Raw genomic sequence first — 27,231 nt, forward strand, 5'->3', positions numbered from 1 at the left:
ATGGCTGGAAGTAACTATGGAGGGATGTTTTTTGAATAATAAATTTTGAAACTCTATTCAATTTTTATCTTTGTAGGTTCTTGAACTTCAAAACAGGTTGTCTGAGGAGTCAAAAAAGGCAGACAAAATGGAGTTTGAATATAAAAGATTAAAGGAAAAAGTGGATACTCTTCAAAAAGAAAAAGATGCAAGTTTCCTTTTCAATTTCATTTTAGATTTTGGAAGAAAATTCTGACTTATGAATTTCATTTGAAACAAGAATCTACCTTGATAAACCATGGAGAAATGTTATAAACATTATGTTTATGTTTTGTTTGTTTAAAATAGCATTATAGTTTTATTCCTACAACTAACCTTTAAAGTTCAATCATAACATCAATTTTCTGAAAGTTACTTATCTCACTACTACTTTTATGCACAAGATTGAAAAGCATTTTTGTACTTGAACTTATTTTGAATTCACTAACGAAAGTTTCAAAATATTCTGAGTCCATGTTGTCATCTCTAAGCTGTCTAAAACTCAATATTTCTGCAGAGGTTAAGAACCGAGAGAGATTCTTTGAAAGAAACTATTGAAGAGCTGCGATGTGTTCAGGTGCATCAAGGCCAACTTTCAGCCGGTCTGTAGTAAAAGTTTTATTTCATTTTGCTTGAGATTGTCTGCTACATTTTTAAGGATTTAATGCTCGTAGTTGAATCTTGTATAATAGTAAGAAATGTTGTTTTCCAATAGGACTTATTCCAATGAATAGTCAAGAGGCATCAGACAGTTTAGCAGCCGAGATACTCACACCTGAAATCAGGTATATAGAAGTCCTATTTTTTTCAAATGATCATAATAGATTTTCTTTCAAAAGCAAGTAATGTGATTTAATATAGGCCTGGAAGTTAATATGTATCTGTTGTATTCAAATTCAATTTCGTTACTCTTGTATTTAATGAGCCCTGTACCTTTATTTCCATTCCTATTATTTCTCTAACTTGGATGAAGGCTCTTGGATTCTATTTTAACTATTTCCGGTCTATTTGTGGTTATAAATCATTAAAAGACCTGACTGGAAGACTGATAGTTTTCAAGGTGGTTGTAAGCTTGATAGTTCTCAAAATGCAATGCAATACAATTAAATGAGGGATGACATAGTTGCAAATAGTAAAACAAAGAACTGCAGAGAGAGACATACAGATATACAGTATGGATACGGACTCTTTGGTTCAACTCATTTGTGGCAACCAAATTAATCTCTTCCCATTTGTCAGCACTTGGCTCATATCCCTCTAAACCTTTGCTATTCATACACCCATCCAGATGCCTTTTAAATTTTGTAATAGTACCAGCCTCCACCATTTTATCTGGTAGCTCATTGCATACACGCGCCACCTTTTGCTTGAAGGGGTTGCCCCTTAGGTCCCTTTCAAATCCTTCCTCTCTCACCCTAAACCTATGTCCTCTAATTCTGGACTCCCCAACCCCAGGGAAAAGACCTTGTCTATTTATCCTGTCAATGCCCCTTATGATTTATAAACCTCTATAAGGTTACATCTCAGCCTCCGACACTCCAGGGAAAACAGTCCCAGCCTACTCAACCTCTCCCTTTAGCTCGTGAAGACTTTTTTAAAAAAGTAAGCAGAAATTGCTGGAGAAACTCAGCAGGTCTGGTAGCATCTGCAGGGAAAATGCAGAGTTAATGTTTTGAGTCCACTGACTGTTCATCAGAGATTGTAACCAGAGTCACCTCTGATTCTTTTATTATTCACATTATATTCACACTCTTTGGTTCTCAAGCACTGTACCAGTGAGAACAGTTTTTGTCTACCTTTTCCAGCTTTGTCATGATTTTGAACAGTTTGAAAAATTTTCTCTCCACCTTCTTTCAAGAGAATAGCACCAACTTCATGTAACAAATCTCTTGTGCCTGGAACTGTTTTTATAAATGTTTTTGCACTTTCTCCAATACCTTTGCATCCATCTTTAAAGGTTGTGCCCAGAATAGAACACACTATATTTCAGTTGAGCCAGATCCAGTGTTTTACACATGTCTTCTGTCATCTTTGCTTTTGCACTCTGGTTCTATTTATAAAGCTCAGGATCTCACATGCTTTATTAACCACTTTCTCAACCTGGCCTGTTCCTTCCGTGTTTTGTGCATGTATAGCCCTGAATCTCTCTGCTCCTGCACCAATTTTAAAATTGTATTATATTGCCTCTCCTTGTTTTTCCTACCACAATGTATCAGTTCATACTTCATCTTTATCAGCCTTGCATTTTCCTGTTTCTCACCAACTTGTCTATGTCCTCTTAAAGCGTGACAGAAGCCTGTTTGTAGTTCATTTCCAGGCTTTGTGTTATCTGAAATTGTGCCCACTACACCCAAACCTACATCCTCAATATAGATCAAGAAAAGAGATGATTATGACTCCGACCTGTGGGGAACTTGACTGTATGCCCTCCTCCAGTACGAAAAACAACTGTACACTGCTGTTGCTTTCTGTCACCCAGTCAACTTTGTATCAATGCTGGTCTGGCCACTATAATCCATATGCTTCACTTTACTGGTAGATCGTTATGTGGCCCTTTATTAAAAGCCTTTGTGAAGACCATGTGCACTGCATTGATCACATTACCCTCCTCTACCACTTCTTTATATTGAATCTGCTTCCACCCAGCCTGTTAACTCAATGAAAAACTGAATCAAATTAGTTAAACACAATTTGCCGTCAACAAATTAGTGCCAGTTTTCTTTGATTAATTCGTGTTTGTTCCAGGAGAAGTTACTTTTGTTCTGGAATGTCCCCTTCTATGCTGTAAGATGCACAATACCAGTTCCTGTAGCCTCTCAACATAACATAACTGAAGTCTCTCAATTAGGAAACCATTCTGGCAAGTAGTCCTAAACCCTTTCCCTCATGTTGTTCTCAGAACTTAGACAATGCTTCAGCTGAAAACTAATAATTTATAAAGGCATAGCATAACTTTTTTTTTGTATTGCATGCTTTGACTTATGAAGCTCAGAATCTTTTTTAAATGTCTTCCCACCTTCAAAGATTTGAGTATGTGTGATCCAGCTGCCATGTGCCTCTATTTTTGCACTCATTTTAGAATTGGACTATACAATTTATTACTTCTCCTCCAGATTCTTTCTTCCAAGATGCATCACTGTTACAATAGAATTTATAGGTTAATTTTTTTCCCCATATATAATGAACATGTGTGTTCAAAGTAATTAGTCCAGAATATGTAAAAAGAGTTACAAGAATATAGAATGAGACAGGAGCAGCATAGGGGCAAAGGCTTAACTGTTCTGTTTTAGTCCTTTGAGCTTTTGTAGTAAAATATTTTGTGTGAAACAACTTACATAACGTGCTATATGTGGATTTTATATTTCTGTTCCAGGGAAAAGCTTATCCGGCTGCAACATGAAAATAAGATCCTGAAGTTGAACCAAGAGGGATCAGATAACGAAAAGATAGCTCTACTGCAAAGCTTGCTGGAGGATGCCAATAGAAGGGAGAGTGAACTGGAAACTGAGAATAGGTAGGAAACATTTCAGTGATGATTTGCTATAGTGAATAATATTAACACACCAATTCAGTAGATGTACTAATGCCAGATGCAACACAAGTATTTTTTAAAATGTGTTCATAGAATTTGGGCATCATTAGCCAGGCAATTTATTGCCCATCCCAAACTGTTCTGCAGAAGGTGGTAGTGTGCTGTCATCTTAAACTGCTGCAGTCCTTGCAGTGTAGGGACGCAATTAGAAGTGAGTTCCAGGATTTTAACCCAGTGAGTATTGACACCGTTGTTATACAGTCATTCCTCCATATCTGCAAGAATTCTGTTTCTGACAAACCCAGCAAATGAGATGACATTTGCGAGTACAGAGCTTGTTTAAAAATAGGTTAAAAATTGCGTAAACACAACAAAAATCACTGATGTTGAGTTTTGTTACTTATCCTTTTTGGTGTAGATCAGCAAATTTGTGATTCATTATTTTTGTGGATAAAGAGGATTTATTGTACTTGGAAATAGTGATGGTCTGTGGTTTGAAATGGAACTTGCAAGTGGTGGTGTTCCCATGCATCTGTGCCTTAGCCTTCTAGGTAGTAGAAGTCACGGATTTGGAGCCTTGGGAAGAGGTTAGAGTGCATCGTGTAGATGGTACACATCGCTACCACTGTGTCGGGGGAGACTCAGTGGTGATGGTGGTGGATAGGGTTCCAACCAGGTGGGCAGCTTTATCCTGCATAATGTCAAAGACTCATCGAGTGTTGTTCGAGCTACACTCATCCAGCCAATTGTTGCGTATTCAAACACTTTCCTGATTTGTGCCTTGTCGACGGTGGACAAGCATCGGGGAGACAGCAAGTGAGTTCCTTGCCACAGAAATCCTAGTCTATGAATTGTAGCCACAATATTTAAAAGGCTAGACTAGTTCAGTTTCGGGTCAATGGAAATCCCAAGGATGTTGATAGGATTCATCGATGGAGATGTCTTTGAATGTCAAGGAGCAGTGTTTAAATACTTTCTTGTTGGCATTTGTGTGCATGAATGTTACTTGCTATTTATCAGCCCTGACTGTCCAGGTCTTCCTGCATATTGGACGTAGATTGCTTCTGTATCTGACGTTTCTCAAATGGTGTTGAATATTGTGGAATCATCAGTGAACATTCCCACTTCTGACCTTATGGAGGGAAAGATATTGATGAAGCATCTAAAGATAGTTGGACCAAGGGCACTGCCCTGAGGAACTCCTGCAGTTATCAGTATTGTTATCCGTATCCTGCAGTTTTTTTATCCATCAGGTGAATTCAATCTTGTGGAGTTTGTAATACTTCTTATTTTGAAATCAAAACACTTTGATATCCAATGCAAAACCTTATTTCAGCTACATTTGTCCCAGAGAAGTTGAGGTGGATTTCAGAGGGAAAGTGATGCATTTGCCTGGTACACTTAGAGTAGTTAAGTTATGGCTGCATCCAGAGCTTTCTCAGCATAACCAATTTCTGGTCCGTATAGGACTTCCAGCAGAGGGTACAAGTTTGGTTACAGGGAGATAGTCAATTGCCTGTTAAGTTATATTTTGGCTTGTTTTGTATCTCATCATAATACATTATATCCAGGAACATATTAAATAATTATACTTAATAGAGTACAGGAAATGATGGAACTGAATTAATTATCAGTGACATCAAAAAAGCAGCTTTTTATCTTTGTTCAACACAGTGAAGAGGAAATGAGAAAAAAGATCCATTGCACAAACAGAACATGCTGGAAATATTAGGGGTCATACAGTCTGAGGTGGGAACAGAATAGTTGACATTTTGGGTATGGGGCATTTATCCAAACTGGACCATGTTACAGGTAAAGGTTCTAAAAAGGGGCAGATCAAATAGCTGTGAGACATAGTAGCAGGCTAGACAGCCCCTTAAGCCTGTCCTGTTGTTCACCGGGATCAAAGTTGATCTTCAAGCTCAATATTTTTCCACATGATCACCACATCTCTCAATTCCCTTCAAGGCTAGAAGTCTATCAATCATTGTTGAATGTACTGAATAACTGGGTAACCTAAGCACTCTGGGGAAGAGAATTCTAAAGGTTTACCTGAGGGAGGAATTTTCCCTTCATCTCAGTCCTAAATGATTGCCCCATATCCTGAAATTGTCCCCAATACTATGTTCTCTAGCTAGAGGAAACAACTTCTTCATCTATTCTCTCAAGCACTCAAGGACTCTTAAATTTCAGTGAGACTACCTGTAGATTAGGACCATTCTACTCAGCCTTGGGTCACTTGACAATTTTCTCGTCCCAGATACAATCAACTGCACTGCTAAAGCATATATATCTTTACTTTGGAACAAAGACTGCTGTAGAATATGCAGATCTCCTGAAAGTCTTGTACAATTGCTGCACTCTTTCTTTATTTTTAAACTCCAGCCCCTTGCAATAAGCCACCATATTGGTTCTAATTGCTTACCATTCCCACATATTTATTAAATTTGTATTTCTTCTGCAAAGACATTCAAAATCCCTCAACACCAGTGTTTAATAGATTTTCATCATTGACAGAGTATAGTTTTCTTTCCTTCCAAACAATTTGAATAATCTTCTGTTTCCCTGTTATACTCCATATGCCACCTCTTCCTGCTGGCTTAACCTGTTGTATGCTTGCACAGATTCTATATTTCTCCATAGCCTGCTTTTCCATTTCACTTTGTATTATCAATTGTTTCATTGCCTGTGAAGAACATTGGAGATCTTAATCAAGAAAGACAATATAAATTAAGACTTTATCTTTTGTGGAAAATATATTGTCCTCTGGAATATGGCTGCAAAGAAGTTAAAAATAAAACACTGCTTAAAACATTATTGTTTGGGTTGACCTCATGAGGGAAAACAAAGGAGGTGGAGGGGGCAAGATGTGTTAAATGAAGGATATCAAGAGCAACAAAGGAGGATGAATTAGTAGAGGATGTATGGAGGTGATAAAATCCATGGGAGCTGCAAAGGGAATTGGGGTAAAGAAGGTTGATGGCAAGATAAGAACCAAGTAACCAAAAGCAGCAAATGGCATGTGAGGGAGAAGGAGTATTTGTTTTGCAATTGTATCAATGTGTGAGCGTAGCTTTTTCCATCTGCCATAGTAAGTTCATATCCCATCATGGCAGCATCCAAGGAGCAGGAGAATTAATGATTCTCCTCCTCGGTTGCTGCCTGACCGACTGTGCTTTTCCAACACCACACTCTTGACTCTGATCTCCCAGCATCTGCAGTCCTCACTTTCTTCTCATATCCCATCATGACTGATTGTGAAATTTGGCTTCAGTGAAGGAAAGGTAATGGCATAGGAAGATAGTGTCAGTGGACTAGTATTCCAGAGGTCCAGGCTAATGTCCTGGGAGCATGGGTTCACATCCTACCATTAGACTAGTTAAAGCATTCAGAGATGGAAGTGTTAATGTTGAATTTATATAAGAAATTGATAGACCTCAGCTGGAATATTGCAGAGTTGTGGATGTTGTACTACAAGAATAATGTGAACACATTGGAGAAAGTACAAAGAGATTTGCAAGGGACGAGAAACTGCAGTTAAGATAGCTTAGGGAGGTTGGTACTGTTCTATTCAGTCAGAAAAACAGATGTGATAGAAGTTTTGAAAATCACGAGATCTGGATAGAATAGATATGATATGGTATCTGCTGATATGGATCAAGAAGTAAAGGGCACAGATTTAAAACTATTTGCAAAAGAAGCACAAGTGATATGAGAAAAAAAATATTTTTCTCAACGTTTCGAGTATGGAATGCACTGTCTGGAAGTGTGGTGGAGGCATGCTCAATTGAGGCAAACAAAACAGTTTTGGATGATTATATATAGCGAAACAATGCATGAGGGTCTGGGAAAAGGCAAAAGAATGGCACTAAGTCATTTGCTGAATTGGAGAGCCAATGCAGGCAAGAGCTGAAACGCTTCCTGCACTGTAACACTTATGTGATTCTGTGGACTGAAATGTGTTTTGAATTTTTTTGCTGAAAGGCTAGCCAATCAAAGGATTTTGGAAATACAGTCTCAGGTTGAAGAGCTTCAGAAGGCATTGCAAGATCAGGGCTCAAGAGCAGAAGATGTGAGTGTGCCTACAGTGCCAAAATTATATTTGATACATCAATGTCATGCTCAGTGAGCTGCATGGATTCTTTTAAAATAAGCTTAACTAATTAACAGTAAGACTTTCAAATAGCTTAAAATCATTTGCCTATGCTATTTAATTGTATGTTCAATTTACTTTCTTTGCTTTTTAGCTCAATGTCTTGCAGCTTGCCAGTACAAAAGACAAGCATCAACCTTTTGTGTCATTACGAAAGTTCTATGTCACTTACCCCAGCGATAGGTTACGAGAGTGAAGTGAAATAACTACCTGAGTCCTCCTGTCCTCCTCCTCTCTTCTCTTCTCACCTCCCCCCCCCCCCCCCCCTGCAATATAATATCTGGTTTAGTTCTGCAGTACCCCTGAAAGTGATTGGGATCTGAAACTCTAGATCATTATTTGCTGCATTAGTCTGACTGCTCTCCTAAAAATGTTTTCCTATAAATACCTTGACTTGTAAAAGTAAATTATTTATTGATGGTAAGCAAGAAACATTAATACTCATTAGCCATTGTGCAATTATGACACCCTACCTATCGTACGTCTATACAACTTCCAGATGGATTAATTAAATACCTCCAATTTTGCAGTTAAATTCTAGTAAAAAAGAATTTAAAAATCCATGTTCTGTATTTGTGCTACTAATGGAAATCATTATGAAAGGAGAATTGAGTAAATCTGTTAATGCCAGTATCCAAAAGGAACTATTTCAGACATAAAGAAAATACAACCTTATCTTCTGGGCATCCAAACATCAGCAACCAACAATTACAATTGCCATTACTAAATTTTTTATTAATCGTAAGCACAACATCCAAGCAGGGTAAAATAAACTATCCAAGAAAGTACTGAACAGTCTGCCATTTTTTGAGCTTGAAGCAAGTTTTCAAAAGGAGGGCTATTTATCTTATTAAATATCACAGTTATTCCCTGACATATAGAGTCATAGAGATATACAGTAAGGAAACAGACCCTTGCCGACCAGATATCCCAACCCAACCTAATCCCACCTGCCAGCACCTGGCCCATATCCCTCCAAACCCTCCCTATTCATATACCCATCCAAATGCCTTTTAAATGTTGCAATTGTATCAGCCTCCACTACTTTCTCTGGCAGCTCATTCCATACACGTACCACTCTCTGTGTGAAAAGGTTGCCCCATAGGTCTCTTTTATATCTTTTCCCTCTCACCCTAAACCTATGCCCTCTAGTTCTGGACTCCCCCAACCCAGGGAAAAGACTTTGTCTATTTATCCTATTCATGCCCCTCATAATTTTGTAACCCTCTATAAGGTCACCCCTCAGCTTCCGACGCTCCAGGGAAAACAGCCCTAGCCTGTTCAGCCTCATCCTATACCTCAAATCCTCCAATCCTGGCAACATCCTTGTAACTCTTCACTGAACCTTTTCAAGTTTCACAACATCTTTCCAATAGAAAGGAGACCAGAATTGCACACAATATTCCACCAGTGGCCTAACCAATGTCCTGTACAGCCGCAACATGACCTCCCAACTCCTGTACTCAATACTCTGACCAATAAAGGAAAGCATACCAAAAGCCACCTTCACTATCCTATCTACCTGTGACTCCAGTGTCAAGGAGCAATGAACCTGCACTCCAAGGTCTCTTTGTTCAGCAACACTCCCCAGGACCTTATCATTAAGTCTAGATTAGAGTGGTGCTGGAAAAGCAGGGGGGGGGGGTAGTGTTGCTGGTACCTGTGCCCACACCACCTCCATCACCTCCATCCAAGGCCCCAAGGAGCCTTCCACATCCATCAACGTTTCACCTACACATCCACCAATATCATTTATTGTATCCGTTGCGCCCGATGCGGTCTCCTCTACATTGGGGAGACTGGGTGCCTCCTAGCAGAGCGCTTTAGGGAACATCTCCGAGACACCCACACCAATCAACCCCACCGCCCTGTAGCCCAACATTTCAAGTCCCCCTCCCACTCTGCCAAGGACATGCAGGTCCTGGGCCGCCTCCACCGCTGTTCCCTCACCACCCTACGGCTGGAGGAAGAACACCTCAACTTCCACCTCGGAACACTTCAACCCCATGGCATCAATGTGGATTTCACCAGTTTCCTCATTTCCCCTTCCCCCTCCTCATCCCAGCTGCAGCCTTCCAGCTCTGCCCTCATGACTTGTCCTACCTGCCTATCTTCCTTTCCACCTATCCACTCCACCCACCTATCTGATCTATCACCTCCATCCCCACCCCCATTTACCTATTGTACTCTATGCTACTTTCTCCCCATCCCCACCCCCACCACCCTCTCATTTATCTCTCCAACCTGCAGGCTCCCTGCCTCCCTGCCTCCCTTCCTGATGAAGGGCTTTTGCCTGAAACATCGATTTTCCTGCTCCTTGGATGCTGCTTGACCTGCTGTGCTTTTCCAGCACCACTCTAATCTAGACTCTGTTTTCCAGCATCTGCAGTCCTTGTTTGTACCTTACCATTGTGTGTATAAGTCCTGCTAAGATTTGCTTTCCCAAAATGCAGCACCTCGCATTTATCTAAATTAAACTCCATCTGCCACTTGTCAGCCCATTGGCCCATCTGGTCAAGATCCTGTTATAATCTGAGGTAACCCTACACCTTCACTACACCTCCAATTTTGGTGTCATCTGCAAACTTCCTAACTGTGTACCACTTATGCTTGCATCCAAATCATTTATGTAAATGACAAAAAGTAGAGGACCCAGCACCGATCCTTGTGGCACTCCACTGGTCACAGGCCTCCAGTCTGAAAAACAACCTCCACCACCATCTTCTGTCTTCTACCTTTGAGCCAGTTATGTACCCAAATGGCTAGTTCTCCCTGTATTCCGTGAGATCTAACCTTGCTGTAAGAACTTTAGTACATGAATGAAAAGATGGTACTCCCCAGATCTTCAAATTTGGGGCAAATAACCTATCAACAGAGTTTTGAAACAGATTTTAGGGGATGGTGGGGTTGATGGTGGAAGGAGAGCATTCACTATCTATGACCAAAGACTCAAGTGTATTTTGATAAATAACTAAGTCTTACCAAGAAGTACAGACCACAAGGCAAGCAGTTTTTAATTTTAACTTTCAAACAGTTCAATTAAATATTGAAAATACCTCCAAGTTAGGACTGTTTGCAGGAGATCCTGAGTTTTGGAGAGAACTGAGTTGGGAATTGGCCTGAGTGGGTCGAGACTGAAGCTCGCAACACCACCAATGGATAAAGTAGGTACTGTAGGCATTAATTCAAAGTGATTTACAGTTGAAAAGCTCCTTGGGTTAACACAATTGTGCCCTGAGGATACAAGCTGCTAATTTGGGAATATATATTGGAGTATTGATTTGTATTCTTTCCTTGAACATAAGTCACTAATAACAGAAACAAACCCTTTGGTCCATCTCATCTGCGCTGACCAGATATCCCAATCTGACCTAGTTCCATTTGTCGATATTTGTCCCACATCCCTCTTCTTTTTCATATATGTATCTAGATGCTTTTTAAATATTGCAATTGTACCCCCTCCACTTCCTTTGGCAGCTCATTCCATATGTGCACTACCGTCTGTGTGAAAAGGTTGCCCCTCAGGTTCCTTTTAAATCTTTTTTTCCCCCCCCTCATCCTAAACGTAAGCCATCTAGTTTTGGTCTCCCCCACCCTAGGAAAAAGACCATAACTATTCACCTATCCATGCCCCTCATGATTTTATAAACCTCCTATAAGGTTAGCCCCAGTCTATTCAGCCTCTCCCTATAGCTCAAAGCCTCCAGTCCCAGCAATACTTGCTGTACCTTTTCAAATATAACAACATCCTACCTGTTGAGTAGTGACCAGAATAGTATACAGTATTCCAAAAGTGGCCTCACCAGTGTTTTATATCATTGCAACATGATATGCCAACTCCAAAATCTTGTCATAATTTATTCTAAAGGCTTGCAATAACTATTAGAAAGTAGTTTCATACATTTTCGAGCAATGAAACCCTGAGATAAAAATTGAATTTTCCACAGGCTTTTGTAAGGTTTTTCAAAATATTAGATTCTAAACCTCTTAAGGTGACATTGGAAAAGGTCGAATTAGTTCCTTAAATTTTCCTTTCTGTTGTCCATTTGTAGTCAGAAATGCTGATGCTCCTCCTCGGTGATCAGAAATGGCAACCTATACGTGTGTTTCATTTCTGTAAATATCGTTTGTGTTTTAGTGTGGAAACTGGAAGCCACTGATATACTTGAAAGCAATGTGGATATTAAGAGATATGTATGAATAAAGTTCTCCAGATCAGGAGAGATGATGGAACTACCACTCATACCAGCTGAGAAGACAGACAAAACATTCATGTGCCAGAAATTAAGAGGCTTAAATTTTTCTCGTTCACCTGTAACTGAAGAGTTTCTTCTGCTGGCTGGTGTTTTTGCTTCCTACTAACATATTATCTCTGTTTCTTGGCATGGCCATCTGCTGTAGGCTATTGTGAGTATGTCTTTATTTAAGTAACATGTTACATTGCTAACTGCTAGCATGTACTAATATGAAACAAATATTAAATTTTTGAACTCAGTTATAATTATTATAGAAATTGCATCAATAAATTTTGTATTTTGTATTTTGTTATGTTAAACATAGGATTGTATTTGGAGCTTAATTTTTCTTTTTATGATTGTCTTCTGTATTTTCTTATTTTTTGTAGTCAATTCTTCTGAAAAAGAAACTGGAAGAACATCTGTAAGTACTTTATTTTACCAAATGGTCAAAAATGCCTTGCCTTGATATCATTGGCAAACTGGATGTAAGCATCATGGTTTAGTTTTCACTGGTAACTTCAAACAATATTTCTTCCCCACACCTCTTCCCAAATGTTCAATGTTCGGCTGCGTAAATTTCTGTTGAACATTTTTCCATCATGTAGGTGTTCAGAGTTAATGAATCAAATCTTTCATAAGGTATTGCAGTAATTTGAAGGCCAAAATCTTGAATTGTGAATGCTGACTCACAGATGAATTTCCCTTGCCCTTGGCAGTTTATCTGGAAACAACTAAACCAGTTAGCATCTGCTCCATTCCACTCTGACAGATTGGCAAATGCATGTTTTTTGGTTGATGGCATGCCTATAATTTCAACCATTTCATTAGCAGAAGCAATGATTAAAATAACAGGAATCTAGATGCATCACCAGCAAAAATCAAAATATACTTGAGACGAAAGTGAAATCTTGTAGTAGTGTGTGAATTGTAAAATTACTAAAATGGTCTATTGTTAATGTTATGAACAGAGTTTATTACAAACAAGCACTGACAATTGTGGAGAAATTCAGGTCTGGCAGCATCTATGGAGTGAGAAACTGAGAACTTTTTGAGTCTGTTATGACTCTTCAGTTCATAAGATTCAATGTTACTGCTGCTCTGATATTTTCTATATTGTTTCAGATTTCTAGTAACTGCAGTATTTTGCTTTTATTTGAATATATTGCCTTGGACTTGTAGATTTTATGTCTGCCAGACAAAATAGTCAGTGCTTTTGTGCAATGGTCCATTACTCAAAGTTGGATGCAGTGTAAGAACAGCACTTAAGAGTCATAGAGTCTTAGAGCTGTACAGCATGGAAACAGACCCTTCAGTCCAATTTGTCCATGCCGACCAGATATCCTAAATGAATCTAGTCCCAATTGTTAGCATTTGGCCCGTTTCTTTCTCAAACCCTTCCTATTCATTTACCCATCCTGATGCTTTTTAAGTTTTGTAATTGTACCAGCCTCCTCCACTTCCTGACTGCTCATTCCACACATGGCACCATGCTCTGCAAGAAATACAAATCTTCAGTGAATGGAACATGGAAGGACAACAAGACACCTGTTTTTTTCCATTCCACTCTCTTCCACCAATCTTTTCTCTCGTGTTTACACTGCATTTCACACTTAGAAATTGATATAACTGAAGGTGTTTACAGTTTTTGAGTGGCCTATATCCTAGTTTGCACCCATGTTCCATTCAGATATCGACTGTATGCTCAATAATTTACCTTGACTCCCTTTTAATATTCTTCTGTTTGTTTTCAAATCCCTCCATGGCCTTACCTTTCTCTAGCTCTATAACCTCCTTCAGCTCCAGAATCCTTTAAAATATCTATGCTCATCTAATCCTGACGCACCTGAGCATCCACTATTTTAATTGCTTCATAATCAGTAGCTTTACTTTCAGTTGTATATGCCTTATGCTCTGGGATTTGCAACCTATTCCCCTCTGCTTCACTACTTTGTTCCTCTTCGAAGACTTTTTCTCAAAATCCACTTCATTGTCCAAGTCTTTGATCATCTCACCTGATAGATCTTTATATGGTGTGTTTCTTTTGTTGTTCAATTCTTCTGAGAAGCAATATGAGATGTTTTATCGTGTTAAAGATGCACTATAAATACAAGTTGTTTTAGGTTAAAAGAAAAGACGTGGAATGAAAGTCTGTCTTTTGAAATTGAGATCCCTCTTTTGCATAGGCTGTTAACATCTTTACATAGGATTGATTGCAATCTTGCAAATACTGAAATTAAAACCACTTTATTTTTAATAATCCAGTAAAATCCTAATATCTCATGGTACAGTGATACTAGTAGATTGTTTAAGAACTGTTTTCTGTGTGGAGTGCATTATCATAGCACCATAAAAGTAAATAGTTCTGGAAGAGAAGACTGGGGACTCTATTTGCTCTGTACTTCAATAGATTCAACACTGACCTTACATTACATAATTTGGTATGAGATAGGCGGTATTAAATGCAAGTTGTTCTGCAATGGTGCTCAAGGTGGTTCAGTAGATATACTGAAATGAAAGAACACTGAGTGACACTTTGCATAGAAGTGTGTTCTACAATCAGCGTCTTTATTTTATTAACATATCTTCCACATATCCTATTTATTTAGTATATTTGAAAAAAATCCCTAAACTTGCATGTTTCCAGATTTTCAAGTAAACTTATTGGATTTGTTGACATCTCAAATTTTAAGAATATTGTATCATTATGTTATATGTTTCAGGGAGAAGCTTCATGAAGCCCACACTGAGCTTCAGAAGAAACGAGCTTACATTGATGATTTAGAACCAAAATACAACAACAGCTGTAAGTCTTTGTAAATTTATAAATAGATCTATTGGTTAATAATTTTAATTATTCATCCTTACTTTATCAAAATAATTTTTTTAAACATTTATAAATGGGTGACACAGTGGTTAGCACTGCTGCCTCACAGCGCCAGAGACCCGGGTTCAATTCCCGCCTCAAGAGTCTGCACATTCTCCCCGTGTCTGCGTGGGTTTCCTCTGGGTGCTCCGGTTTCCTCCCACAGTCCAAAAATGTGCAGGTTAGGTGAATTGGCCATGCTAAATTGCCCGTAGTGTTAGGTGAAGGGGTAAATGTAGGGGAATGGTCTAGGTGGGTTGCGCTTCGGCGGGTCGGTGTGGACTTATTGGGCCGAAGGGCCTGTTTCCACACTGTATGTAATCTAATCTAATCTAAATGCCCCGATTCTAGCATTTGTTGTGATAGCTTATTGTTCATTTGGCATACTAGTAAATTATTCACTTGTCTGAGTTATTTAGGTACTGACAGTACAGTTGTTGAATTTTTTTTTATTATTGCCATGATCAAGTAGCTTTCTGAAAATTGCTGTGCCCTTGTATATAAATACCATTTAATGAAGCAAATTCAACTATTCTGCTTCTGCTTAATACAGCTCAAAAAATTGAAGAGCTTCAAGAGGCCTTGAGAAAGAAAGATGAAGATATGAAACAAATGGAGGACCGATACAAAAAATACCTAGAAAAGGCTAAGAGTGTGAGTACAATTTCTCTGAGTTTTCATAAGGGCATTTACTATCAGATTACCTGAAATCCATTAAAGTTCCTGTTAAATCATATGATGTTGTTCATAGTATTTTTGTCATGTGGTATTATGTAAATTGTAGTGAACTATGAATCACTGTTGAAAAGCTGCAGAGCAGAAGAACTTGGAAGTCCTTGACCATGAATTACAAAAAGCTAGCATCTAAGTTTGGTGGGTAATAGAGAAGGCAAAGGAAATGGGGAAGTCATACTAAAGCTGTACAAGGCATGAGTCAGACCATAGTTGACATGCTTCAAACAGTTGGGCCCCTTTGACCAAAGCATGATATACCAACAATGAAGGCAATCCTGAGAAGGTTTACAGAGGAATCTGGATTATCCAGCATTCGAATATCAGAATATTGGATTATCCAGCAAGATCCGGATGCTTGGTGAAACTGTGTTATCCGGAATTCAATTAACCGAATGAAATACTCCCTGCCCGTTTCCTTAGGATAATTGAGGTTCCTCGGTGGATTGATCCTGGGTATGGGGGGTATTTTTCTTATGAAGAGAAGTTGGCTGTACTTGGGAGTTTTATTGAATGAGAAACTTACAACATTCTTAGAGGATTTGACAGGGTAGATGCAGAGAGATTGTCTCTCCTATTGGGAGGGTCCAGAGGCCATAATCTCAGAGTAAGGGATTGCCTATTTTAAAAAAAAGATGAGGAAAATTTTATGAGGGTAGAAATTTGTGGAATTCTTTACCACAGAGGTCTGTTGAGGTTGGGTTGTTAAGTATATTCAAGGCTGATAGACAGATTTTTACTCCATAAGGGAATCAAGGGTTATGGGGAAAAGGAAGGAAAGTGGAGTTGAGGATTATCAGATCAGCCATGACCTCATTGAATGGTGGAGCAGACTCACTCTTCTGAATGGCCTACTTTTATGTTTTCATCTTATGCATCTTTTCCATTTGAGCCTCTACGTTAGTCCAACATCTGTTATGGGCAGATAGTCTGTTTTACTTATTAGTCAACAAGCAGTTCCAATCCTGACCTCAGGAGAGATGGAAGATAATTGACGAAGCAGTTGAAAATGGTTTAACCAAGAATCCTGTCCTAACGATCTTGTGCAACAATGTCCTGTTGACCGTAACCACGACCATTATAATTTTAGCCTAGATAAGGATACTTAGCAGGTATTAAAGGTATACAATCCTTTATCCGAAACCCTGGGGACCTGCTGGTTTTCTGAATTCTGAATTTTTGGAATTTCGGAATAAGTGACAGTTGAACGGTGAAATTTTTAAAAATCTTACCAAACAGCAGACTCTGAGAGTAACAGGCCCTGAGACAGAATTGAGGCATGCCAGTGCGTGCCCACCCACAACACATCTGAGTGATACTTATCGACTGGGTGTGGAGTTGGGTTAACTGTTTGCATGATAAACAACCTCGTTAGTGAGATAAAAACTTCACAAAAAAAACCTTTGAATTTTGGATTTCAGATAAAGGGTTGTCTACCCTTTGCATGTGGCTTATCCATTCTTCTGTTTAGTTCTTACAGAATAATTGTCAATGTAATTTCCTATGTTAGGTCCATATCATTTTATAGTAAGCTTACCTTTTAACTCCAATCATCCTTTCTAAATACAGATGCTCAAAATATCCAGTTCTTCCATTGTATTTGCAACAGCCATAAATAGGTACCATCCTTCATTCCTGAACAGTTTTTCACTTTCCAACTCTTTTTTTTGCATGTGCTTATAAACTGCTAATACCATTCCCTTTAAAACCTTTGTTTATAATACAAAATTGTATTATTCTTTGCATTCACTCATAACACACAAATGCACTTTTATTAGGATATATTTACTTCATGATATTTATATTTCATATTTGAAGATTTTCTTTCTCACTGCTGATTCATTGCCCTGTTTGCTGACCTTTGATTTTTAACTGTATTCTTTTGTATCAAGTGAATGTTCTTGTTCAGAGTACCATGAAATTACTATATCATTTAAGAGAAAGCCTACCACTAATCCTTGTCTTCTCAATTATGCTTTTTTGATATAAACTAGCTGTTGCTTCATTTTCCTGAAGAAATCAAGCAATAGTTTTGGGTTACACTGAAACATCCTAATTGAGGAGCCAGTTTTGGTTATTTTCTGAATAGCATTCTCCACTCTGACTACATCTTTATTCCACTTGATAGTTATTGTCACCCAGTTGACTTATTGGTTTTGCAAATTTCTCTGAGCTGGCCTTAAATCTCACTTTGTCTTTTGACCACCTGCTGTGCATTTAATGAAGGCAGCATTTCCCTTTTTCTTAACTCTTACTCCATGAATATTGTCTTAACAACCATATTCTACATCCTTAAATTTTAGCTCTGTGGCAAATTCTCCTGCTAACATGGTACCTACTCTTCTATTTCCCAAGAAAGTCAAATAACTAGGTATATAAAACGTCTAGTTGTCTCGACATATGCCATGTCTCTTAAAACTGCCACCCCTGCATATTTAATGGTTCTGATTTCAATTTGTTTTAAATGGATTAACTATGCACAGTGTTACTGCTCTTACCTCTGGGTCAAACCCCAATTCACTGACAAAGCATATCATTTCAGACTACTGTGGATAGATGTGTCTGTACCTTCATAATAGATGACAAGACAAGGTCACTGGTCATGAAGTACAGAATATGTTTACAGGGACGTCACTGAGGCTAAGATACAGTGAACTCTTTACGAACTGGTACCTGGGACCAGGTGTGTGCCAGTTGATCAAATATTTTGGTTGATCAAGAGGTCCCCGTATTCAATGAAAAAGCATGCAAAGTATTGCAGGGGGTATGCACATCACTCTTCTACTTTATTTACAGCATAACTCACTGAAATGATAATGCAAAACTTTGCATTAAATAAAACCTACCAGTAGAGAGCCTTGTCACTTGCAACCTTGACTACTCTGAGATCGTGATATAATACTGTAAACTTTTGTTGTTTAAGGTATATAATTTTTGTCGATTTATCAAGAATGCCAGTTCATAGGGTGCCAATTAAAACAAAGTTTGCTGTAACTAATGATCAGGACTAATGGTTGGGTGTACTGGAATGATGTAAGAGTGCCAAAGCAGGTGTTTTATCAGAACCGGTGGGTAATGAAGAAAGCAGGGCAAATGACCGTGATGTTGTCAAGACAGACTGAAGATTTGCTTGAAGTATTGTAACATGTTCATTAACTTTTGGGAGACCCATGTTCATGAAGAAAGAAATGGTACTGTCGTGACAGAAAGAGCAAAGCTTTTGAGCTACAGCATTGTGCCAATGTAGAGGCAAAGTCTGAGAGATAAAAAGGTTTATAAAGTCAGTAGAATCCACAAATGAAACTGCCAGGAACATGGGCTCTTGGTGAACAGTGTCTAAGATGTTTTGATGTACGTAGTCATCAATGGTTCCAATCTGCTATAAACTTATCCTTATTTATTATTAGCTGCATCATCTTTGAGTATGCTGCTTTTTATTAATTATTTAAGTTTTCAGTGTTTTTTCTTGTGACATATACATCATTATATTAATAAATAAAATATGCTTAAATATAATTGCCCATTTTCTTTTAGGTTATCAGGACTTTGGATCCCAAGCAGAACCAAGGAGCAGCCCCAGAAGTTCAATCTTTGAAAAATCAGCTGCAAGAAAAGGAACGAATGTTGCATTCCTTAACGGTATGGCATTTTACATTTGGCATGATGGTCAGTTATCTGAGCAAATTATTCCTGGTTTGTTATGGACACATTATTCGAAGCAGATTGGATCCATTTTCAGAAAGTAAGTTATTGTGAACCTTCATTTGTTTGCTGCACAACCCATCTGTCAATATTGACTGTTATTATAAAAGCTTACATTTATGTAGTGCCCATTATAGAGTAAAATATCCAGTGTGCTTTATCCTTGGGGTTGCTTCATTCAAACAAGTGGAAGAGAAACATTTGAGTAAGTGATTAAGTGAAATAGAAGGGAGAAATCTTCACACTTCTTCAGTGTGGAAAGGTGAGTAAGCAGACATTCAGATCAACCTCCTGTTGCAAAATGCAATACAATTCAATACAGCACAGGAACAGGTGCTTTGGCCCACCAAGCTTGCGATGATTCCTGTTCCTTATTTTGACCTGCTACGTATTGTCCATGTAAGATTCTATCCCTGTGTTCGCCTCCTTTTCATGTGTCTCTCAAGATACACCTTAAACATTACTAACACGCCTGCTTCCACCACTTCCACTGGCAGTGCATTCCAGGCACCCACCACACTGTGTGAACGGTTTCCCCTAAACTTTCCTCCACTCACCTTGATTCTGTGCACTCTTGTAGTTGACCTTTCCACCCTGGGGGAAAAGCCTCTGACTGTCCAACCTGTCTAAGCCTGTCATAATTTTGTAGATCTTGATCAGATTGCCCCTCGACCTCCGTCTTTTCGGTGAAAACAATCTTAGTTTATCCAACCTCTCCTCATAACTAAAACCCTCCAGACCAGGCAACATCACAGTAAACTTTCCCTGCACCATCTCCAAAGCGTCCACATCATTCTGTCATTGTTGCGAATAGAACTGCATGCAATATTCCAAATGTGGCCTAACTAAAGTTTTATACAGCTGTAAAATAACTTGCCAACTTTTATATTTGATTCTTCAGCCAATTAAGGCAAGCATGCTGTATGCATTCTTGACCAACTTAACCACCTATGTTACCACTTTTGGGGTTCTGTGGGCCTGTATGCCCAGGTCCCTTTGTAGAGTCACAGAGATGTACAGAAACAGACCCTTAAGTCCGACTTGTCCATGTGACCAGATATCCTAAATAAATCAAGTCACGTTTGCCAGTGTTTCGCCCATATCCCTCTAAAACCTTGCTATTCATATACACATCCAGATTCCTTCTAAAATGTTGTAATTTTACTAGCCTTCACTGGCAGCTCATTGTACACACACATCACCCTCTGCATGTAAAAGTTGTCCCTTACGTCCCTTTAATATCTTTCCCCTCTCACCTTAAACCTATGCCCTCTGGTTTTGGATTCTCCCAATATCAATGCATCTAAGGGTTCTACCATTTATTGTATAATTTGCACCTGAATTTGATCTTCCATAAAGCATCACATCACCTTTGTCCGTACTAAACTCCATCTGCCATTTCTCTGCCCAGCTCTGCAATCTATGTTGTGCTGTGTACTTTGACAATCCTCCTCTTTCAAATTGCTACTTTGTCAATTTTGGTGTCATCTGCAAACTTACTGATCAAAATCGTTAAATAATAGAGAACGAGGAATACACAGAATCAGAGTCTGAAGTGTAGATGTGGTAGTTAAATGCTGCTTGTGCTGGTCTAGCAACCCAATTAAAATTCCAAATCTGTTAATGGTAAATTTCAAAATTGAGAAATAAAATTGATATTTTATAGTGTAACACCAGATTTAACCATTAAAACTGCTGGATGTCATAGTCAGATTATTTCAATGAAGGAAATAAAAATATTGAACAGTTTCCATGTAACCAACTGTTGTGAGTCATCTTGTTTGACTTTAGTAGACTTCTGCATCCTGTTTTTATGAATCACATTTAGCTGTTTTGCTCTTAATTTGTTAGAAACCTTTCCAACTATATCCATAAGATCATCCTCATCGGTGATCGAAGTGTTACCCTCAAGCAGGGTAAAAGATGTCTTTCTGAATACCCAACTACTAAATCACTTGCTATTCACTCTCTGGGGGAAGAAAATTTTAATTAGCTAACTGGTTTTAATTGTGTACTTGATTTTAAAATCCTGTACTTATATTAAAAAAAATTCCTTGACTGTTGCCTGGCAAAATGATTGAAAAAATCATGGCAGCTGGTGAAGTATTATTACCTGCATTGATGACCATGCTTGTGGATTTAGCACTGTAGAACATAAATGATGAATTGGAAAAAGTTGCATAGGTTTCTTTTGATTCAATCTTCTCATTTTATAAACAAAAATCTGGTGCAGTCTCTGTACTGAATTAGTTCATAAAAATTTAGTAAAGTGATGTTTACACCGTATCTGACATTGGACTGAATTTTGCTGCCGACGTGATGAAGGAATTTTTGATTAAATCAATTGATATGTCTCAGTTTCTATGAGTGTGCTGATGGGATTCAAACTTGATCCTAGATGCATACAAAAAAAAATCTCCCATTCATTGTTACTATTTTAGTAGATTTATGACTATTGGCCATGCTTCTAGGTCTGGAGCTAATATTACAACATCTCACTGAAGGCTTTTGTTATATCTTTTTAGCACTTATTACGCCCAACTCTGGGCTATCCAAACTCTAGCTTGCTGTATAAGATGGGAAATTCTATACTGGCCAACCGAAGTGGACCATTTTAATCATGGTTTAACTTCCAGTTATATTGCAGCATTTAAGGTTTTCTCATTCAGGAAGATGGAGAGTATTTCAGCATACTCCTGACTTGTGCCTTTGTAGATGATGGACAGGCTTTGGGGAGTCAGGAAGTGATTTACTTGCTGTAGTATTCCTAACCTTTGACCAGCTGTTCTAGCCACTGTATTAAATGATTAGTCTTATTCAGTTTCTGGGTAATGGTAATTTCCAAAATTTTGATAGTGGGTGATTCAATGGTAACACTGTTGAATGTCAAGGGATGTTTGTTAGGTTGTCTTTCTTTGGACACAGTCATTACCTGACACTGTGTTGTGTGAATGTTACCTATCTTTCCTTCCTTTTTAAGCTAAGTAACATTTAGTTACTTTGTTTTGCCTCCTTCCCTGTCTGAATTAGGGTCTTACATTGGCAGTTTTCCTCTGGGACTTTTCTAGAATCTGAGAATTCTTGCAACATTATTACCAGTGCATCCACTATCTCTGAGCTACTTTTTTAAAATCCTAGAACATCCCATCATGTCTAAGGAATTTAATGGCTTTTAGTCCCATTCATTTCCTCAGTACCTTTTCTGTAGTGATAATTTATTCCTTTATCTTTCTGCTCCTTAATTATTTTGTATTTTTAAAGAGTGCAGCCATGAAGACTTTGCAGTGATGCAAAGTATTTATTAGCTCCTCTGTCATTTTCTAGTTCCCTGCTATTTCTCCAGCCTCATTCTTTAAAGTGGCTTATGTTCTTTGGCCCCTCCCTTTTTGTACACTTAAAGAAGCTTTTCCTGTCTTTATATTAATTGCAAGTTTATACTCGAGATTATATTGTGCCTCTACTACATTTGGCTGTGTTTTGTTATTTTAAAAAAAATTCCTAATCCTTTTGCTTACCATTAATCTTTGCCAAACTGTATGATATTCTTTCAATTTTATGCTATCCTAAACTTTCCTGGTTGGCTTATCCTTATTACTCATTTCTGCCCTTCCTAAAGTATGATCCTGTGAATTGTATATTATCCATCACTGCAGGTTCTCAGCCTGAATATTAAGGTTAAGCATGATTTATTTGATCTTCTACTTCTCAGGCCTTTATTTATTTGGCCAAGGATTTTTAAAATTTTTACTGACCGCCCCGTGTACTTCTGTAACTGTATCCCTTTTAAATTGTGCCTTTTTATATTGTATCTCTTTATTTTCCTTTCCAAGTGCATCATAATATACTTTCTTGTTTAATCTGCCAGCACATTTCACCAATTTGTATATCTACTCTTGATGTCTGCTATTATCCTCCCCTTTGTTTACTTAGTTTATTTCCAGGCTTTTTGTTCTCTGCAAACTATGAAGTTATACTTCCTACATCAAATTCCAGGTAAGTAATTTGTATCAAATGTCTTCTATTTGTCAGAAAGAACAGTGATTCTAATGTAAACTTCTGAGGGGTACCTGTCTTTCCTTCAGTTTGATGAACAACCGCACACTCAGTTTTCCATCTCCTATCCTCTCACTGTCCTTAGATTTTATTGTCCATTGTAAATGATATTGTCAAAGGTTACTATACATATCAACTGTACTGCCTTGAAGTCTTCGTTGTTTTAAACATAATATTCATGAATCCTTTAGAAGTTAGCCAACTTCCCAACATACTTACTGACTTAATTCTAGTTTAATAAATTAATGGTTTCTAATTCAATTTTTTTAGCTTTCCTTAAAAGCTGGCGTTAAATATCCAGATTGAAAATTACAAATTTCTGTAGGTTATTTTCCATAGTCACAGCTTATGCAGGCACATTTGTACATTTTAGTTATTGAGTTTTGTAAATTTTAGATATTTATTTATTTCCCTCAGGAATGAGACTTTGGATAATGTTTTGTAGAGGTTAGTAAATTTGTGCAGTGCATTGTATATGCTTGCTGGATGAGACCAGGGAAAGGTTTGAGCTCCAGAGTCCCTGTAATCCACAATTTATTTATGTGTTAATACCATTTGAAGGTAGCAGTAATGAAGGAGTGCTGCAATGTCTGATATACCATCATGTAAATAATGGGTTAACAGCAATGGTTTGCATTTTCATGTTTAAGATCTTATGTTACTATTCAAAGTAACATTTTCTCCCTTGGTTACCAGTTTCAGTAAAATTTAACTAAATACATATTTCTTTGGCCGTTATGCTATCTTACGATCTGGAAAATGACATTTGTATTTACCTATAATAAATCATTGCAGTATGAATAATTGAAATAAACTCTTTTCACCTTGTCAACAAGTTTTGTTATCAGTTGAATAAACTAAAAGTGTATTACTTACTAATGATTGAAATATATTCTACAATCTAGCAAATTAGGTGCAGGATATTCCACTCCAGACTAATGATTTATCTTTATATAATAAATTTTTTTTTAAGCATTTGCAGTTAGACAAAAATTAATGTCTCTGGACTAAATATTTTTTTTTCTTTTGAACTTTTAGAAAGAATATGAGAAGACAAAGATTCAGAGGGATCATGAAGAGAAGCTGATTGTTAGTGCATGGTATAACATGGTAAGAGGTTAAACAATAAAATATTATTGGTAAACAGCTAAGCAAGAATTTAACATAGGATAGGGATGTGCAGAATTGGAAAAAGCTGCAACTTGTGTGGATGGTTCTGAAAATCATCTAAGTTGCCCACAATTTCAAATATGTCATTTATATATCTTTTCCTTAAATTTTATAACTAGATTACTGGACAGTTCATTCCATATTTTTATCATTTGTATGTTTTCAAAATAACCAATTGTTCATCATCTGAGTGTGATTGCAATTTTGTAGTTTGAGGTAATGTCAAATCTGTTTTCAGAATTCTAGTAATCCCTTATTAATAATCTTGAAAATACCTCCTGCTCAGTTCTTCGAATAAACAATCTCCAGGCCTTTCAAAATCTTTGCAGTTTTAGATGTGTTAAGATAGGCATCTGTTTGATGAGCATTTTCATTTTGTCTCCAGCACGCAGACTAGAATTTGTTGTTTTTGTTTGTTCATTGATTTAGGGGATGTGGGTTTGTTGGCAGGATCAGAAGTATTGTGCATCCCTAGTCACTCTTGAGAAAGTGTTGATGAGCTGCCTCCTTGAACTGCTGAAATCCAATGTATAGATTAACCCACAGTGCCAGTGGCGAACGTGTTCCAGGATATTGATCCAGCAACAGTGAAGGAATGGTGACCTGTTTCCAAGTTAGGATGATGTGTAGCTTTGAGGGGAACTTGAAGGTGATGGTGTTCACATGTATCTGTTACCTTATTGTTCTGAATGGTAATGGTCATGGGTTAGGAAGGTGCTGTCTAAAGAAGCCTTGGTGAAATTCTACAGTGCGTCTTATAGATGTTGCTGCATCTCTAGTATAGGGAGTGAATGACTGAAGGTGAGTTGCTAATCGAGGGGGCTGTTTTGCCCTGATGATGTCAATCTTATTGTGTCATTAGAGCTGCATTCATCCACTGAAGTTCAATATTCCATTCCTGATTTCTGTTTTGTAAATGAGTTTTGAGAAGATTTGTAGCTAAGGTTGAGGTTCAGGATGTAGGTTTGCTCTATGGAAATGAACCTTCCAGCTCAGCGAGCAAACCTACATGCAGAATGGTGTTTGGGCTTTGGAGAGTCAAGAGTTGAGTTAATCGCTGTAGGATTTCTAGGCTGTCACGTGCTGTTTCAGCACAGTATTTATACTGGCTAATGGTAAATCCCAAGATATTGATAGTGGAGGATTCAGCGATGGTATTGCCATTGAATGTTAGAGGCAAATCTTTAGATTCCCATTTGGAGATGGTCATTGCCTGGCACTTATGCGGCATCAACATTACTTGTCACTTGTTAGCCAAACCTTGATACCGTCCAGGTTTTGCTCCTTTTAGTGTCTGAGGAGTCATGACTGATGCTGAATAGCTCTACTTCCAACTTTATGATGGAAGGAAGATTATTGATGAACTATATGGGGTTGGTTGGGCTAGGACTCTACCTTAGAACTCAGGAATGACCTTCAGGAACTGAGATGACTGATTTCTGACAACCACACTGTCCATCTTGTTGCAAGGTATGACTTCCAGTGGAGTTTTCTCCAGATTCTCATTTATTCTAATTTTGGTAGGACTCATTGACACCACAATCAAATGGAGTCTTGATGTCAAAATCAGTCACTCTACTCTCACTGTGTGGTTCAGCTGTTTTGACCATGTTTAAATCAAAACTGTAATGATGGCAGGAGATAAGTGGCTACGGCAGTACCCAAACTGAGCATCTGTGAAGTGGGTTACAGCTGAGCAAATTCCATTTGACACTGGTAGTTAGAAAAGGAAGTTGTGAAAAGCACACAAGGTGGTTAGAAAAAAGATTTTAATATTTAAAATGAGTGGGCAAGGATCTGGCAAATCGGATAATATGAAGCATCTACTTTAGCAGGAAGTGGTGGAAAGTAGTATATTATTTAAATGGTGATAGATTGTGGATCTCTGAGATGCAGAGAGGTCTGGGTGTCCTCATGCATGTATCACAAAGCGTTAGTATATACATACGACCATCACATAAGAAAACTAATATGTTGTCATTTACCATGAGAGGAATTGAATATAACATTGGGGAGGTTTATATTTCAATTATGCAGGCTAGTGATAAGACTGTGTAGAAAACTGTGCAGTGGATTAATCACCCTATTTCAGAAAGGATGCAAATCTATTGAGATGGTTCTGAGAAAGTTTACCAGACTAGCCCTTGGAATTGGCAGGGTTGGACAGGCTAGGCGTGTACCTACTGGATTTTAGAAGATTCAGAGGTGACTTGATTGAAACATCTAAAATCCTGAGGGGTCTTCACAGGATTGATGTAGGAAGGATGTTTTCTATTGTTGGAGAATCTAGAACCGGAAGTCACTGTTTAAAATCAGAGAATTGGTAAGTTTTTTTAGGAGAAAGTGAGGACTGCAGATGCTGGAGTATCAGATTGAAAAATGTGGTGCTGGAAAAACACAGCAGGCCAGGCAGCATCCGAGGAGCAGGAGAATTGACGTTTCGGGCATAAGCCCTTCAGGAATTTTTTTTTATTCTGCATCATGAGTCTTTGCTTCCACCAACTTTTCAAGAAGAGAGTTTGAGTCCTTGCAACATTTTTAAGTCAGGTGATTCTTGTTTAGCAAGGAATTGAATGGTAAATGGGGTAGGCATAAATGTGGATTTGAGGTTATAATTGGATTAGCAATGATCTTACTGAATGGCAAAGCAGGCTCAAAGGGCTGAATGGCCTAGATATGCGCCTGATTTGTATCATGCATAAATATAGAATCTTTCCATGTTTCTCCAGTCTTGAACTGTAACTTGAACTCTTTCTGTTTCTCTTCTAAT

General features: G+C 38.0%; 1 protein-coding gene across 7 annotated transcripts in view; it reads left to right on the plus strand.

Annotated features, from left to right (window-relative positions):
• LOC140485648 (protein Hook homolog 3) overlaps positions 1-27,231 on the plus strand; it is an 80,587-nt gene that overhangs the window by 45,460 nt on the left and 7,896 nt on the right. For 6 of the 7 annotated variants that reach the window (XM_072584015.1, XM_072584012.1, XM_072584014.1 and 3 more), the window contains 10 exons: positions 77-187; positions 536-620; positions 734-803; positions 3,392-3,532; positions 7,535-7,622; positions 12,328-12,362; positions 14,662-14,744; positions 15,358-15,458; positions 19,071-19,175; positions 24,330-24,401. In XM_072584015.1, coding sequence (XP_072440116.1) covers positions 77-187; positions 536-620; positions 734-803; positions 3,392-3,532; positions 7,535-7,622; positions 12,328-12,362; positions 14,662-14,744; positions 15,358-15,458; positions 19,071-19,175; positions 24,330-24,401 — 891 coding nt within the window. Of the gene's footprint in view, positions 1-76; positions 188-535; positions 621-733; positions 804-3,391; positions 3,533-7,534; positions 7,623-11,841; positions 12,111-12,327; positions 12,363-14,661; positions 14,745-15,357; positions 15,459-19,070; positions 19,176-24,329; positions 24,402-27,231 lie in introns of those variants that run through there. The other variant, XR_011962400.1, reaches the window with a different exon arrangement.

Source organism: Chiloscyllium punctatum, chromosome 14 (assembly GCF_047496795.1).
Source record: "Chiloscyllium punctatum isolate Juve2018m chromosome 14, sChiPun1.3, whole genome shotgun sequence".
NCBI lineage: Eukaryota > Metazoa > Chordata > Chondrichthyes > Orectolobiformes > Hemiscylliidae > Chiloscyllium > Chiloscyllium punctatum.